The sequence below is a fragment of the Numenius arquata genome, chromosome 6, assembly GCF_964106895.1.
Source record: "Numenius arquata chromosome 6, bNumArq3.hap1.1, whole genome shotgun sequence".
Lineage (NCBI taxonomy): Eukaryota > Metazoa > Chordata > Aves > Charadriiformes > Scolopacidae > Numenius > Numenius arquata.
Genome location: NC_133581.1, coordinates 26,322,937 through 26,340,994, shown reverse-complemented (window position 1 = coordinate 26,340,994; position 18,058 = coordinate 26,322,937). Strand labels below are relative to the sequence as shown.

Sequence of the window (18,058 nt, the reverse complement as noted above, 5' to 3'; positions counted from 1 at the left end):
AAAGCAGCCCTGTGGCGCTGGCAGCTCGTGCGGGGCGGGCCCGCTGCGCCCTCTGCGGCCCCCGCCGCCCTATTGCAACCGCCGCGGCCGGAGAGCGCCCCCCCTCCCCGTTTCACGGCTGCTTTTCTGTAGGACATTTACACCCGACGAGCGGAACAGCCTCCGAAACCCCTGTCCCCTCCGGCCCTCTTCCCCCGGTGGCGGACAGCCCCGCCGTCGCCTCACGCCGCCTCCACAGGCAGCGGACAGCGCGAGCCCCGCCCGGCGCGTCACGTCGCGCACTAGCCCGCCCCCGGCCACGTGACCCCTCCCCACCTACCCCCCCCAACCCGCCGTTTGCCTCCGCAGCGGCCGGTGTCGCCGTTCCGCCCCTCCCCCCCCCCCCAGCCGGAAGTGCCGCTCCGGCCCGCGCGGCGGTTCCGGTGCTCTATGGTGAGGCGGAGGGCGGGCGGGGTGAGGGGCGGTTTATAGGCGCTACCGCCGCTGCCTGGGGGAACGCAGAAGTTCGGTACCCGCGTCCCGGCGGAAGAAAGTCCGCGGCAAGGTACCGGGGCAGCCTCCTGCCGGCGGCGGGAGGGGCGGTGCGAGGCGACGGGCGGCGGCCCCAACGCGCCTGGGCCTCAGAGAGCCCGGTGGCGGCCGGCCCATCTTGGGCCGCGGACAGGCCTGCGGGTCGCCTCCCGCCCTGCTCCCCTCCTGGCCGGCCCGGCGAGCAGGCCGCTCGGAGGGTTAGTGCCCTCCGCAAAGGCAAAGGAGCAGCCGGGCCGTTCCCTGGTCTAACGCGCGGTTCTCAACCCGCGGGGCCGTCGTCGTTTGGGTGAGAGTGTCATGAAGCGCTGTGCAGCCAGAATAAGGGGTTCAGACAGGGGGTTGCACACGCAGTTTCAGGACTGATCTTTCCCTTCGGCTTCATATAAGCTATTCCTGCCACTCTAAACTGTATTTTCCTCCATCCTTTGTTTTTTCCTGCAGCAAGGAGCTAGAAAACCCTTGCTGAATCGCTGCTATTGCGCAAGTGCTTTGCTGTGCTGATCCTCATCACTGTCTTCTGCTTTAATTTATTGTGTTCAGTGTGGTAAACACTAATTGATTCCCTGATTTCACTGTGTCAATACAAACCTTCATTTAATTTAAAGCTCTCTCCTGTTTCCACCAAAGAGAAAATCAGTGGCAAAAAAAGCTGTGTACTTCTCCCAAGGGGGAGGAGGGAAAAAATGCCTCCAAAGCTTCTACCAAGAATTCTTACAAATCAAGTTGATGAGATGTGTAACTTATGTCACCAGTACACCATCATTTGAACAAACTGTGGCAGTAGACTTGATGTGCTTTCTCTCCCTTTAATATAGGGGTACTTCAGGTAGTGTAGGCAACTGTCAAAACAGATGCCTGCCAAGGATAGTGCTGTAATAATTATTTTCTGTTTTATAGAAAACAAGTTATTTTTTTTAATTAGAACATCTTGCAAGAGTTATGATTTCTAATACATCTGCAAATTTTGAAAATTCAGATAATCGCTTTTCTGTTGACCTAGTGTGCTTCCTCATGCACACATACAACCCCCACCTTCCACAGCAGGAATAAGTCAAAAGTACACGCTAGCATTAGAAGCAAGCTTGGTGTGTAGCCCCTAACAGACTTCTTTGAATAGAGTTATTTGGTATTAGCTAAATTGTTAAAATGTTAACTCAGCTGCAGTGAGCTTAGTTAACAGTGCCAGTTACGTTGGTTTGAAAGACAAACTCTGTGCACCTAATGAAAAAAAGGTTAGTTCTGAGTATATCTGGTTCACTAAGATGGTAATTCCAGAATTAAATTTAGTGCATTTTTAGTTTTATCTAGACTATCTAGGCTATCATTTCGCTACGTGTTGTTAAAATTACTTAAACATAGTCTGTCAAGCTTACGGATAAAGGTTTGCAGCACAAATCTGATTGATTTTTATGCTTTCTGTAGGGTGATCTTCATAGAAACTATTAAAGACTTCAAAGAATTCATTTTAGGCAAAATAAGTGAAGTTGTTCTGATAAAGTAAAATGGATTCTTGTTCAGTTGGAGTTCAGCTTCAAGCTACCAATGAGTGCCACAGGATCTGTTATACTCGTCACACTGGCTTCAAGACTAAGCAAGATCTGTCTTCGTCTGATTTACTGTTACTTCAGCTTAGGACTGGAATAACCCTTTCAGAGAACAATACAATCTGCTTCCACCATGCAAAAATTTACATTGAAAGATTTGAAGACTTACAAAAATCCTGTTGTGATCCCTTTAATATACACAGAAAACTATCAAAGAAAAACTTGCGAGCAATTGACTTAGATGACGCAACTTTTCTAAGTGCCAAGTTTGGAAGACAGTTCGTACCTGGTTGGAAACTTTGTCCCAAATGTATGCAGATAATAAATGGAAGCGTGGATGTTGAATCTGAAGATCGCCAAAGAAGAAAACTTGATTCAGATGTATGTATATGGATCAGTTTTCTTACCCTGCTAAGATCTGCAGGCTATTGGAATTGGGCTTCATGCAAGTCCTACATAAAGAAATTAGGGTTTTTAATAGAAATATGAAAGGGTGTAGTCTTGTAGATGTATGGGAGTTTACTGTATTTAAACTTTTATTTGGAGTACCTTAACAAATCTGCTTCCCTAATTTAATATTATAGCCTTTTAAATTCAAATGACTGTGCCTACAAGGGTGACTTACAATTCATAAGTTCATGTAAATACCAGACTGCTGCTGGTATTTTAAGCTGTTACTCAAGCCTTGCAAAAAAACAAGCTTGTGTGCTTAAAATTGAGCGCTGCAAATGTTCTTCCTAAGGATGTTGAGATAAACTTCTGGTTTAGTCTCTTCAATTTAAAAAAAAAAAAAAAAAAAAAATCCACTTTCTCTAGAAGTTAATTACCAAGTGAACTTGCATTGAGATGAATTAAGTGTACTCTTGTAGTGTCTGAGCTGTGAAGGCCATGGTGTTTGTTCAGGGGCAGTAATAAACTGGCGTGGGAGGATAATGCTTTAAGTGCTGAGTTTGTAACACAGCTTGTACATTGTTGGATGCATTATTCAAGATGTGTGCAGGTAATCTGTAGAAGAGTGGGCAACCAAATTGGCAAGAGCTCATCCATATGTGCCCTGTAGCAAAGCAGAATTGCATTCTAGAGCCGTTGTCCCTTTCAGCCCTTGGACTGTTGCTCAACTGTATTTTTCAGTTATATGTCAGTATGGTTAGGAGACTGATAGGAAGCGTCATTTGAAAGCATTGATTAAAACTGCTACTATAAAGCTTGCATAGTTGGGTTTTGATACTAGTACAGTTCTCCAGTATAAAAGTTTTAAGACTTGAGTTGTTTCTCCCGGGAAATCCAGTGCTTAGAGTTGAGGGCAACAATTTACCTAAGTTATTACAATATTCTGGCTTGACTGGACATTTTCTTATTAATTTAGGTTTGTATTTGTAATTAAATGAGATTTTCTGTCTTTGTTCAGGGACGTACAGCTAAGGCTTTAAAGTCTCTACAGTTTGCTAATCCAGGACGACAGACTGAATTCACTCCTGAGACCAGTAAGAGGGAAAAGAGAAGGCTGCAAACAAAAAATGCATCATTGAATTCAGACAGGTGAGCTGTTTCCTGTATTTACATTATCTTTAACTTTCACTTCAAAATAAAGTGTCCTTGTAGTGCTAACACTTTCTATATGGATATTTGCATGTTTATGGATTGCTTTTTTGGTTTTGAGGATGTTAAAGCTCACTGTCATTACTAAAATAGAAGATAAAATGTTTAAGCATGCAGTTCGTATTTTAGGCAATTAGAATACAAACAAGTATTTGTTAAGACATGAAAATACTACACAGATCAGATGAAGCTATTAATTTATGCATAAACTAAAATTCCAATATTAGGCTAAATTTGAATATATTAAGATCAAATAGACTACACTTAAAATACTAGAGTTGTCATCTTTCCATAAACTCAGTATTTACACTTTGTAAACAAAAGTGTACAAGTTAGGACCTTACCTTCGTTTTAAAATAGGAAGTTAGTGTCCAAGTTGGACAATACTAGTTAACAAGTTACAACCTTCTAACATGACTGATTTTAAAAATCACGTTTTTTACAGAGGAAAGGTATATGCAGTTGAATTTTGTCTGTCATTTTCCACAAAAAGTTTGGACCAATTCAGTCTTGTCCTAACAGGAGAGTGATAGAAATCCCAGCTTTAACTAGTCATACAATATTTGTTAAAACGTGCAGGAAAGATCACATTAATGCCTTTCCCCAGCTCTCCACCTAAGTTTAACCTTACAAGACAGAAACAGACTCTAGATGTGCTTCTCACAAATCACACATCCTTTTCCCCTCCATTTGTTTCTTCTATTCAATTTGGGCACAAGTTGCAACCAGGGACATTTTGTTGAGGTGTTAGGAAAACCTTTTCTATATATGTAGTAAAATGCTGGATCAAAAGCGTTGTGGCATCTCTGACATTAGAGCTATTCAGAACTCAACTAAATGCAGTGCTGAGCAAACTAATTTGAATTGACGTGGCTTTGAACAGAGGTCCCTTCCAAACAGTTTTTCTGCGATTCCGCAGTTTAACATAACTGTTACAGAGATGGGTAATGATAAAAGCATAAAAAATACTTTTAAATTAGGATGTGCACACCCTAAATGATTCTGTTTGACCTCCTTTGAATTACAATGACATGTTACAAAAGAAGAGTAAGTTAAGGGAGCATTTCACATCTGAAAGGTAATCTGAAGTTTACATCCTATAATGAAGATTATTCATAAGTGTTCAAATAAGCATGCTATTGAAGAAATAAAAACTTCTCATGCTTGAAATTATTTCAAAAGCACTATAGTGGAGATACAATTAGGACTGAGAAATGTTGTCAAATACAGTAACATATATACACCTTTTAAATTAGCATTGTCTTGCAATGAACACCTGAAGAAAGCAAACTTCTTTCCACAACTATTAGCAGCTTGGCATCAAAATATGTGTTTTTTTAACATGGAAATAACTGATGTTTTTCATTAAACAGGCAAGTTATACCAGCCAAGAGTAAAGTCTACGATAGCCAGGGCCTACTGCTTTACAGCGGGATGGACCTCTGTGATTGTCTCGATGAAGATTGCCTGGGATGTTTCTATGCTTGCCCCAAGTGTGGCTCCAACAAGTGTGGAGCAGAATGTCGCTGTGACCGCAAGTGGCTATATGAGCAAATTGAGATAGAAGGAGGAGAAGTAATTAAAAATAAACATGTTGGTTAATATATATGTGCATTGTTTATCCTAAGTATATATTCCATGCTTTGATTAAACTGAGCACATTCATCATTTAGTGGTTTAATAAAAACCATTGAATTCATCACGATTCGCATGATCAATGTGCTCACTTTCACATGCATTTTCAGTATGATTGTGGAAATACTCTTAATCATGCTACTGTCTTTTCGCACTTCATTCTACCTTATACTCAGTCTTGTCAGTCATCTAAGTAAGTTCTTATTGAACAGTCATTCACTGTATTTAAATATAAGGTGCTACATTTTCACGTGGCAAATCCTGAGCCACTCACCGTTGTTTCCTATACTGTTTTGTAGAGTGTACCATGTCCATGTATCCCTCATTTTTCCTTCTCTGTTTCAGGATCTCATGGTTTTAAATTTATGTGAAACACTCTAAAAGTTCTCAGTGAATTTACATGCAGTATTAATAAAGCTCTCTCTAGTATTACTAGTGAATGCTGTATCTTCTATAGATTATTCCAGCTACATCTGATAAATTCAATCCTGTTCACTTAAGTGGATTCAGAGGCATTTAGGAGTTCAGATCCCATCCAAGTTACTGGGATTTAAGATCAAGTTATCCTTATGAATTCAGGCCTCACTGTTAAAGTGTTATTAAACTGCCAAGGCATTGAAAAATATGTTAAAGGATTAAATATGGTACTGTTTTGTTGGTTTCTGTATAACACAATTGAAATAATTTTGCTGTATTGGTTACCAGTCTGTAATTGGACTAGACTGGTACTTCAACAGCTGGTTCCCCCCCCCTTTTTTTTTTTTTCCCCCTATTTACTTGTTCTTAAGGAAAGGATTTACATGCAGCTGAAATGAATTTGAGTGTCTGTTCCCAAACTAAAAATACCTACACTGCTACAAAAAAAAAACCACCACAGTTTAATTGAAATTACATTTGGTTGATGCATTATCCTATCCTCACAACATTAAAATTTTACAATACAACAAGATTTATGGAAGAGATTTTATAATTTGAATCATAGTAACGTTAAGTTTCATCCTTTGGTATTTTTGTTGTGTTTTGGATAAATTTCCTATTTCTGTGGTAGACTTGGAAGATCTGCATGTTTATTGGGTTACATTTATTCAAGAATACTGTTAACTATTGATTGCTGAAGACTTACTTGTTAAAGTAAGTGGGACCACATGAACCTCATGAGGTTCAACAAGACCAAGCACAAGCTCCTGCATTTGGGCTGGGCCAACCCTCAGTATCAGTACAGGCTGCCAAGAAGGACTTGGAGTTACTGGTGGATGAAAACCTGGACATGAGCCAGCAGAGTGCACTCGCAGCCCAGAAGGCCAACCATATCGTGGGGTGCATCAAGAGAAGTGTGGCCAGCAGGTCAAGGGAGGCAATTCAGACCCTCTGCTCTGGTGAGACCCCACCTAGAGTACTGTGTCCAGCTCTGGAGTCCTCAGCACAGGAAAGACATGGACCTGTTAGAACAGCTCCAGAGGAGGCCACAAAAATGTCAGAGGGATGGAACCCATCTCCTGTGAGGACAGGCCAAGAGAGTTGGGGTTTGTTCAACCTGGAGAAGGGAAGGCTCCAGGAAGACCTTGTTGCAGATTTTCAGTATTTAATGGGGATTTATAAGAAAGATGGGGACACACTTTTTAGCAGGGCCTATAGTGGAAGGACAGGGGTTAATGGTTTTAAGCTAAAACAAGGTAGATTTAGACTAGATACAAGGAGGACATTTTTTCACAATGAGGGTGGTGAAACACTGGAACAGTTTGCCCAGGGCAGTAGTAGATGCCCCATCCCTGGAAACATTCAAGATCATCAGGGCTCTGAGCAACCAGATCTCCCTGCGCATTGCAGGGGAGGTTGGACTAGGCCTTTCGAGTCCCAACTATTCTGTGATTCTATGATAAAGTTGGATATTTGTTTAGAGTATTTTCTCTTCTGATAAGCGTCATGACGATTGCACCACTAAAATCCAAAGTTATGCTTTGAGTTGTACTGACATCTGCTGGTCCTAGTGAAGTATAAGCATGAATTTATATTACATCCTTATTACGTCTGCTATGAAAATAAACAGACTTTTTTTGGTCAGAGCATTGGCTATTCTGCCAATGGATGTCCCTCTCATTGGCCTTGGATTCCAGCCACATTTGGGTAGCCTAAATTGCCTAGAGCATCCCATTATTAGAACTGTATTTCTCCATCTCCATTAAGTCTCTGAAAAGTTAGTATATCCAGTCTGTCGTTTTACAGATTCACCAGCCATGAGTATTTTCCCAAATAAATGATTCAAGTTGTTTCCTAGCAAACTGCATAGGACTGCTGTTTGACTAAAAGCCTGCGCTCAGTGCTGGGGACTGTTGGTTGCTATAGGAGACTTGGGGGTTTTTCCAGTAAAACAGAACTTTGTGTTGGTTGTTTGCATGTCCTGCTTACTTATTTAGGGCATTTCCATTTAGCTGCATTTCCTTAACTGGCCTAGGTTGTAGAGTGTTATTAAGTTCAATCATATGTTTTTATACACTTCATGCCCTCTTTATTTTTTTTCTGTTAAAAGACATTGTTGCAAGTTAAACTCTACCATCTTGCCAGATTTAAAATGCTTACAGCTATGGATTTCTGATTTTTTTCTGTATGCTTTTATTAAGACCACACAAACTTATCCTGTCAGCATAATACACAACCTATTTTATCATCATCTAAAGTGATTGCATTTTGTTCCCAATAATATACGTAGTTCCCCATCTTTCAGAATTACTCTACAACCAAGCCTGTTAAACAGTACATTCTTTTCTTATAGCCAAAGGAAACAACTACTTTCCATAAAAGCCAAAGTTCATGAACCAGGTATAATAACCACTTTAAGCTCTGCATGCATTAAAGAGAAAAGCCAGCTGCAAATATACCCCCGTTACCATGTTAAAACTCGCCTTTTGATATTAATTGCTGTGTGAGTTGGCACAGGCAGGATGCAGGAACAACCACAAAGACATGGATGAAATGCAAACAGTAAGTTTTCATTACCTTGTCAACCGGGGGATCTCTGAAGCAGCACCCAGGCAGAGGCACACAAGCAGGGATGCAGGCACCATGGAACTTGGTCCATTCTAGAGGATCAGCAAACCTGCTGTTTTCACCTGTTTATCAAGGATTCACACTGGTGTAATTTACCACTGTGCTTTGATCTTTCCCACAGCAGGGCAGGAATCTCATGCACATTTGAGTGCCTCTAAGTCTATCACAGGCCTATGTTATTTAAACACAGATGTTCTGTTTGTCCAGCACACAAGGCCAAAAAAAAATTAGTATGATGTGTGGTTTTCAACACCTCAACTGCAAGTCACTTGAGCATGTTTACAGTCCTCTTATTTTCCCAAATTTCACCCCTAGCTCAAGAGACCACTTCGACTGAGGCTAGCAAAGCTGGAGATGTCCATTTGGACTTATGGGGTGTAGGGCGGGACCATTTACAGAGGCACACAATAAATACATATAGAAAGAGGAATAAACATGTCTCTAGAATAAGACTTTGAATCAGGTGTTCTGCTCATCCTGTCAGGGAATTAAACCACTCAGCCAGCCAGGCACCACCAGTAGGTTGTTTCGTTTGCTGCATTAAGTCCTGGAGATACTGCATGTTGTCCTCTACACTGGCTGATTCGCCGGTTAGTTGAAGCAACACATGCCTTCAAAATCAGAGCAGTGTTAATGGTGTCAGAAAAGGAGATAGTCTGGTGCCAATTGATTTTGTAATGTTCCTTGGCATACAGCCATTACCTATTTGGAAAAAATAGCAATGAGGAACTTTAATATCAAAAACACGTAGCATAGTACAATTCTGTAATACAGCTACTGGGGTTGCCACACCAATGAAACACCCTGACAAAAGATCTGCAGCTGTTAATCTTCCCTCAATACAAAAGCAGCTGAGTTAGATATGGTAGAGACCAACAAAATCCAAGTCAGGCAGGGGTGGAGGGTGGGTGTGGAGTTAGTGATGGGGCCAGAGGCTGTTGGCTTTTTTGCCTAGGCACTAACTTTTGCCATCAGCAAAACATCTCATGTTGTAATCCCATTTATTTCTGATGGTGGGACACCAGCTTGTACAACATCATTCCACATTTGTTTCTTCATCACCCTTGATCTAACTCCTTTCATTTTTGCAGGCTTTTCTTTATTCACCACCCACACAGATAGCCCCGAAGTTATAGCCCCAGTTTCCCTCAAGGTATTTGCTAGGGCACCTACATTATCCGTAGCATTGGTCACTGCTGGTATAATCAAGGGGTTTAGTGGGGCAGGCACTCCTCAAAAGCTGCATTTTGATACTTCTCATTACTGCTACCCTGTCCGGATTGAATCGCATAATCAACACGAGCCACTGCTGTTGTCAAAAAGTACCCATGCACAGCAGAGTAAGATAAGCAGTAAGCAAGCAGTGAAAGCAGCCACTAACGAGCACTAGAGTCTAATATACAGTAAGGCAAGCAAGCCCCATGGCAAGCACAGGAGCCTGCCCATTAATAACAGCAATAACAACAATAAATTTGATCTAACCCATTCCAATCAAGCCTGTTGTTATCTTGAACCTTTTGAGCCCCCATTGGGCACCAAAAAGGACCTTCATGGTTTAACCCTAGTTAGCAACTAAGCACCACACAGCCACTTGCTACTCCCCTGCCCTGTTCATTAGCATTACGCACTATCAACTGTTCCACAGTAGCTTGCAGCATGTGGCACTCAAGTGTGTTTACAGTCCTCCTCACCAATCTTCTGTTATTTTCCCACAAAAATTAATGCCCAGACAAAGTTTACCTATTCAAAGGACAGAAATCAATGACAATAAAAAAGAAAAATCTATTATATGAATAATACCTGTCCCGTGGATCAGTTTCAGTGTCTTGAACAGAAGCTCCAGATTTGTGATCTTAGTACCATTTTGGTTTCTTAACTTTTCTCACACAGAGCAAAATTCACATCAAGTTTAGAACATGGTCAAATTTAACATCTTCTAAAGTCAATGAGAGTTCTTCTGTGAAAACCTTGTGAGGGTTTCCACAGAACTTTGGGGTCATATCTTAGCCAGGATGTGCCCTTTTATTCCCCCCTTAGTGGAGCTGAAAATTTCAAACTGATGATGCATGCCTTGGAATGCTTTCTGTTAAATACTCAAATAACAACATAATACAGTCAGGTAATTAACCCCGAGAAGGTGTTACGTTAACATTTTCAGTATCTATGCTACTAAAAGGCATGTATCTACATTATAACTTTATCCTTACACGCAGCATGAATTTGTTTTTCTTTTAATCAATTAAATTCATAACTCTTAGGAACTAAGAGGAGAAGACTTAACTTTTGAATCTCTTGGCTGAACATTCAAGGCATCAGAAACAACAGAAACTGGACAAACCGACACAAAAAGCATGATTTTATAAGTCTAGAAGTCAGAATTAAAGCCTCTAAAGGAAAAACAGAAAACTGAGTTAAGGTAACTAATTTTATATTTTTTTTTCTGATTTAAGACCTGGTTTAACGTTCTTTTTAGCCTTTTCGTACAGTGTTACCCATATTAGCCAGAATGGGCCAACAGACAAGTGCACAAGAGCTTGCACTGAAATGCTGTAGCGACATATCTACACAGAGGTTTAGTATTTAAGAGGACATCTATCACTTGTTATGTGACAAACAGCTACAACTTGCTGGAATCAGAAGTAAAGCCTTTGAGGTCTCCTGGTCTCATGACAAAACATAAACATACAATTTCCAGTTGCAGTTTGTTTGTTTTGCTCTATAATTAGCATTTCACATTTTTGGTCATATTTGCGTCTCAGTAAAGTTTCAGCATTTTTGAACTGATTTCTCAGTGGAATATCAGATGTACAAGCATGCAGTATCTTGTCCCTCATGATCCAGATAATTTTCCACAATAATTCTTCAGCAAACATTTTTAAAGTTTTATTTACCCTAATACTGATTTCTAACTAGTCAATATTATACGAATGACAACTCCAAACAAGCTAAACAGTTCTCTCCAACTTTGAGTTATACATGTTTTTAAATCCTAACTGTTCCTAGAGGAACAGTTTATTAAAATTATTGTATTTGCATTTAAAGATTGTTAATTACAAGTTGCATCTAATATTTACCAACGTGGAAGATGTAAATGGAAATATTCTTATATTCATTCACTGCTGTTAGATTTCAAATTAACAGCTCTCCTCCAAGCACATATTAAAAAGTATTGTAAGGAGGTGTGAATGGTTGCCATTAAACTGCCCGGTTCACTCTTTGTAGAGGTTTTGTTCTAAACTCGTTGTCCTGTTCTGAAATGGGGCTTCTATAGTTTAGGAGTTCCTCATACCCAGCAGAGGGCATCAGCTTACTGCAAACCTGACCGTGAACAACTTCTGGTGCACCTCTTAGAGATGTATCCCCAGTCATCTGAGCAGAGAAGATTTCATTATTGGACAGGTCCAGGAATGGAGCCCAAGACAAGAGATGCATTACTCAATGTCTGTGAGGTTGAAATATAGCAGACTCGAGTACAAGATTAGCCATTAAAATTAAGAAAAAAGTTTCTTTTTGGTCTTTATAAAGGCTTCTCACCTACCCCTTCCCCCAAATACTTTGACAATTGTTAGTTCTTTAAGTAGAGATCAACACAATTCTTCACAGATACATTTACAATTTAAAGTGTTTGCTATGAAACCTTTGTTTAAAGCTTCTACATGAGGATTCCCTTAGAAATTCAGTATCAGGTAGCTGAGAAAGCCACTCACAGCAGGGTCCTGCAGTCACTAGCAAAACAGGAGACTTTCTGACATCCACATTGGTGCCACTGCCAGTGTGTAGCACAGAGCTGAAGAACCACAAGTGTCCTGTTTCCCAGACAAACAGATAAAACACTGACAGTATTTTGCCAGAGTAGCTACAATAGCAACCAGAAGAAGTCCAGCATAAGTTGTGGTGGAAAGGGTGGGGAAAGATAGGAGGGGCAGCTGGGTATGGGAAAAGTTTCCTTGGGTCTCCTACTAAGTGGTGAGAAAATTCTTCCCTTTACCCCTGCAGCTTCCTTTGGCAGCCCTTCACATGTACTCACCAGCAAATTAAATCTATACAGCTCACTAAAAGACTTACCTGTCTCAGGTCTAGTTAGCAAAATATTAACAACTAGAGTGCAACAAACTCAGTTCCCCATCTCTCCCACAGGTGACAGCACTATCTATTTTAACCTCCCCAGAGTAAACAGTGATTTAGTGTCCACACAGAGCCCCAGACTACGACCAGATGTAAAAGCAATTCTCTTCTGTCATCTTCTGATTGTCTCCTTGCTATTCTTCCATTTGTTCTTGCATTTTACTTGATAACTCTACCTACTTTAAATTGTTCATTGTAGCTACTGAATTAATACCATGAAGCAGACAACACTGATTTCCACGCACACAAAAAAAACCAAAGCAGTCCCAGCAAACAGCAGCTAAACATCCCAACTTGAGCCACTTACCAGAACCATCAGAACTTAAAAACTTCTCAAAGAGAAATCACTGGAATCATACTCAGTTCACAGTTCATAAGGCCTCTTAAGTCATCTAAGAAACTGGAACAAAGGATTAAAGTGTGTCCTCCAGAGCCCATCCCAGATAGAGAAGAAACAAGCATCATAATCTAATGTATATATAAAGACTACAAAGCAATTCCATTAACACAACTACTTCACTTAAAGGTAGAAAAACCAGATTTTCCCAACTTTCAGTAGTGAAGTTTCCTGAATTTAGTGTTTCTCATTCTAGTTCATCCTTCCTAGGAGTACCTGATAATCCAGATGTACTCAAGAGAATGAATTATCTCCTCACTTCAATTTTCTGTTGCAAGTTTGTAATACAAAAAAAAAAAAATTCTATACCAAACAAACATAAAAGTCCCCACCACTAAACCCCCAAGCTGCTCCTTTCCTTCTGTTTTATAAGACAGCAGTGCTCTGGCAGGTGACCGCCTTGACAGTTTGCAATCAGACGGGCTGGGTCCTGCCATCTGACTTCAATCTTATTGCAACTTTTCTCCTGATGACCAGCTCTTGTTAAAAGGTATTAATTAGAGAAATTATATTTCAGTTCAGTTTTCACTTATTGTCTTTGTGCTGCTTCCTGGAAGTTTCAGCTCAATCTCTAAGAAAGGAGAAAATCAGAGTTATTACTCTGTTGAATACACTTGTGTAGGATGCCGAGCCTCCAGCCAGACTTTTTAAACGGTACAGGCTCCTCAGATCATCACCAAGGGGGCCCCAAATCTCAGCTACACCGTTCCCTCAAGCTGGTTTGTCTGTGTACTTGGTTGGCAATAGCAGGCTGTTCTGTCTCACTGGTGAGCTCATATTAAGAGTCCTGTTGACTTCAGTGAAATCACTTAGGTGGGTAAGCAGGCCAAGCAAATAGATGGGTTCTGTACAAGTGAAATGTGTCACAATGAAATGCTGAAGCTGATGCGACTGTTCAAATGAAGACACCGTTCACCCTCAGCTGTTATGTGTGCTTTTGTACTGACACAGGAGCAGAGACTGTGCCCGAGATCCTATGAATTTAGGATCTTAAGAAGCCACTGAGCCCCCCCCAGTGGAAGGCAGCTATGGAGCAACCATCAGTGTGCACCAAAAATAAATTCTCCTTCTGCTGCTGGGATCCCAAAATAAAATGTTAGGGTAAGCTTTACAGGATTGTCCCCTAAAGATCAGATCCGGAGAAGCCTGAAGTCCCTGTGAAACGTTAAGTGCCAAATGCCTGGATCTGGGCTTAAATATTTGGGCCTCCCATTGGAGTTCAGAGTCAGGCTTGGAGACTGGGACAAGGCAGCTGAACACAGAGCAGTAAAATAGATAACTTTTCATGTGCTTTCTGTTGGATGTGGTCATAATGAGCTAGCTGGGTAGAGAGCACAGAGTAATTAACCTACACTAATGAAAGTTGGTTATATCTCTAGACAAACCCAGAATTTTATTTTTCTCAAGAGAAGGTTTTCTTCCTACTGTTGTGCTTTGGGTTTGTTTTTGCTTTTATCAAAAACCCAGAAAGGCACAATTCATCCAGCCTAGTCTGTGCCAGCTACCTCTGCTTTATGACTCCCCTGTGTTAATTTCTTGTCTGTGAACTGCTGACTCTTTGAAGTAAAACATTGGGCTAGATCTGGTTTGGAGCAGATGAGAATGCAGGGCCACTGACAAAGGACATCCATCACCGGCATCGCTGCAGAAGATGTCTGCAGTTTCTCCTCCTCTGCTGTGAGTGAGCTGCAACATCCAGCACACATACCCCCATCCCAACCGGGTACCTTCGTCCCAAACTGGGGTACCATGCTGAGCCATGCTGAGCCATGGTTTTCCTCAAGTACTGTCTGAGCACATTCCTCAGTTTTAATTAGTATTTTTCCTCCAGAATGGCAGAATCTAAGCCACTAACTTTGTATCTGTAATTTATTTGCACAGTGCCCCAGATGGTCTATGGCTGATTCAGATCCTGAACCCCATCAGATAGTTTTCACTTCTTCCAAATCTTGGAAAAGCTGTGTGTATGTGTAAGGGCTTACAGGACTGTATATGAAGTTGATTCAGCCAAACTAATTGGAGCTCACCTCTCAGAAATACAAGGTGCGAATAACATGGTGTAAGTTGCCACTGATCAGAGTGGATTTGTTTGAATCTGCCCAAGAAGGAAGATGTAAAACCACTTTTCTACCTAATCGCATGTTCTGTCCTGTAGGGTATGAGTAAAGGGAACCTGCGTTTCATTGACTTTTATTGGCCTTAACAATTATTCAGCAGTTAACCGGAAGGTTGGAAATTATCCTTCTGCATCTTCTGCTTCAATGTAATCTGAAAGGCCCATCCATCACTCAATTACAGCTGGTAGCTGGCTTGGTATTTTGATACTGCCATGTGCAACAGGGAGAGCTCCTGGAGGAACAGAGCTGCAGCTCTTTTCCCCTTTGCATCTCTCGTTTCCTCAGATTCCACGAATTTTGCAATTTGATTTTTTTTAAAGTGACTTGAAAACCCTTGCCTACCATCCAGCACTAGTTGATGATGCTTCTCACATGTCAGAAATTGCTACTGACATTTCAATTTTGCTTTATTTTTCCCCTTTCCTTGACAGTATTATAGAGAACATCTATATTTGAATAAAAAGCAAATAATGCATGTCAGAGTACGCATCAGGGAATGTCAAATTGTTTTTTTTTCCAATTACAACTCTATTTCAAATAGGGTAATGCAATTAAAGGATAATTACTAGAAGTGAAAAGCCAAGGTTATGATCAGAAATGGTTACCCTTTCACTTCAAAGTCCTGTCTTACTAAATAAAACATTCTCGTGGGGCAAGTTACTCTGCATATCTGCAGCTATCCAGAAGAAACCGAATGTCCAGCACTACTAGTAGAGTGGCTCTTTGTGTATAAACTACCGTATTATGAAAAGAGGATAAATATAGGTGGCTTTGTCACTGATTAATAATGACATAAATTCACTTCAGGATAGACTATTAACAATACATTAGTAGTGTTTTACAGGCAGTATCATAACATGCTTTTAAATACTCATGGTAAACCGCTATTATTTCCTTAATTCTGAGCTATATCATTTATCTGATAAACTATCAGCAACAAAATACGGACAAAAAAGTAATTACATAGTTGTCAATGCTTTGTTGGGTGGTTATTAAGGATGCTTAGCACGGTGCTCCAGGGTAGCCCCAACAAGGACCAGGGGAGGTTGTCTCCCCAGCAGAAGGGATTCAGTGTGGCAGGTGAGCTGCAAAGTGGAGCCTTCAGTCCCCAAGTGGAAGTTCAGCCCACCAGTGAGATGCAGCATCCTCCTGCTGCGGCAGACAGGTCCGGCTCTCTGCTGCACCCCTGCGGCAACCCAAACCAAGTGACACCAGTGGCATGGCTCCAGATTCTCATTCCTGTGACCCGGACAAAAACTGAGCTAAACAAGTACATTTGTACTGCATCCCTTTAGCTGACGACGGTTCACTGTCCTTTCAGATGGCAAATCTACATGCTCCACCTGAAGCCCTGCCAGAGGGGACCTCCTGCCTTCTTACGTCCTCCTGTGCCCAAGTACGGCAGAGCCGTGCCATAGGGACTAGCTTAGAGAGGGGTTTCGGTGTGTCCCCTCCCCCTTAGAGGGAGTTTCCCTCTGCAGTTTGGCTCTGTCTCACAAGGGGTGTTGTGGTGAGCCAGAATTTTTCTTTTTCAGAGCTGCTTTCCCCTCTGTGGGGAGAAATACAGTGTTGCTGTATCCTGGCTCACCTCAGGGTCCATTCGATGGGAGGCCAGCGACAGAAGAAGTCAAGCTGTGCGAACTACAGGGAGCTAAAAATTATTTCCTCATGACACAAACATACATCATTAACTAGTATGAAGCATTAGTTAGCATTGCCCTTTGTCAGGGCCTGTGTCACTGCCGGTGCCCTGGGGAACGGGGCTTTTTTTTCAGCTGGGCTCAGAAGAGGCTAAAGGGGGATTTAAAACCAGCTGATGACTATGGGAGAGGTAGTTATAAAGGTGAGGGCGTTTCAAACCTTATGCAGATAGCATCATGGACTTCCACCCTTTAAAAGTCTGAAGCTGCTGGAAAAACCTGCCTTCCTGCAGGAGCCTGTCTCCAGGAGCCAGCTGGTGTGAGGCTCGAGTGTCACAAACCATTAGTAAGGTTTTGCCAATCTGTTTTATTTAAGTGCATGAAATAAAACAGCAATCCTTTATTATTAGCCGCTTTATTTGACTGGTAATAGTGCCTAAAAGGGGCCGGGACTCCAATTTGCTTCACTTTGAACCGCTATTTGCTGTGAGAGCATATATTCTCATTTTCTACAAGACTGTCAGTGGGACAGTGACTGAGTCTTGATCCCATTTTATCTGTCTTCAACTTTTTTATGGAGATGGCTGACGGGCAATGCAAACTACATGTAAACTGCATAATGAGAGCAAGACTTATTTTAGCAAATGTTAAAAATTAGTGACAGCTAATGAAAAATGCAATGTTCGTAACTAAGCATGCTAGTTTTCCTTTGCTAGGCTCCACAAACTCATGGTGTCTTCTCAGGAGCCAGCTGCTGAGCCCTGGGGGGCTACACACCTGAGAGCCCTGAGGGGTTTTTAATAACCACCAGCCTTTTAGTAACAGAGAATTACTTCCGTGGCTACGTGGTCTCTGGACAAAAAGAGAGAAACCCAGCAAGGTCACCAGGCAGGGACTGCTCTTGCGGAAGCTGGAACTTTTCAAGGGAAGGAGTTCAAGAGAGGGCTGTCTGGAGGTGAAGGTCTGGGGAGAGAGAGGGTGCTCAGCCGGACACAGGTCTTAATCCCCCTCTGCTCCTCTAGTGAGAAACCAGCAGGTGAAGCTGAACACATAGAGACATTTTTTCCCAACATTGACATTTAAAACAAGCCTATAATAAAAATAAAAAGTAAAAATAATATTTATTTATACATATTTATATTTATTAAATAATAATTTTATTTCTAATGTCAGCCTTATTTCCAGGACATCTATTCTGCCTGCATCCCACTGTACCTGAAGCAGACAAAAACGTTTCTCTGTGTACAAACTAGGTGAATGGGGCAGAAAAGCACACCAAGAAATAATGATCCCTACGGAGCAAACAAACAGCGGATGAACAGCTGAGCTAAAGCATTTCTCGCATTCCCTGGAGATATGTCCTTATCTCGATAATTGGAAGAATAATAAATAAATAAAGAAAATGTCTTATTTAGCTGTGGTGGT

The 18,058-nt window shown here is 41.4% G+C and overlaps 1 protein-coding gene across 1 annotated transcript; it reads left to right on the top strand.

Moving 5' to 3' along the window:
• Window positions 1-421: 421 nt before the first annotated feature.
• Window positions 422-5,943, top strand: ARL14EP (ARF like GTPase 14 effector protein). The gene is made up of 4 exons (XM_074149444.1): window positions 422-544; window positions 1,954-2,456; window positions 3,484-3,614; window positions 5,048-5,943. Exons 2-4 carry the CDS (start codon window positions 2,034-2,036, stop codon window positions 5,274-5,276), a joined length of 783 nt encoding a protein of 260 aa, XP_074005545.1. The 5' UTR covers window positions 422-544; window positions 1,954-2,033; the 3' UTR covers window positions 5,277-5,943.
• Window positions 5,944-18,058: the final 12,115 nt, after the last annotated feature.

Coding starts and splice junctions, on each gene's coding strand:
- ARL14EP (XM_074149444.1), top strand. CDS start 2,034: ATGGATTCTTGTTCAGTTGGAGTTCAGCTTCAAGCTACCAATGAGTGC. Junction 2,457..3,483: donor GAAGAAAACTTGATTCAGAT/GTATGTATATGG, acceptor GTCTTTGTTCAG/GGACGTACAGCTAAGGCTTT. Junction 3,615..5,047: donor GCATCATTGAATTCAGACAG/GTGAGCTGTTTC, acceptor TTCATTAAACAG/GCAAGTTATACCAGCCAAGA.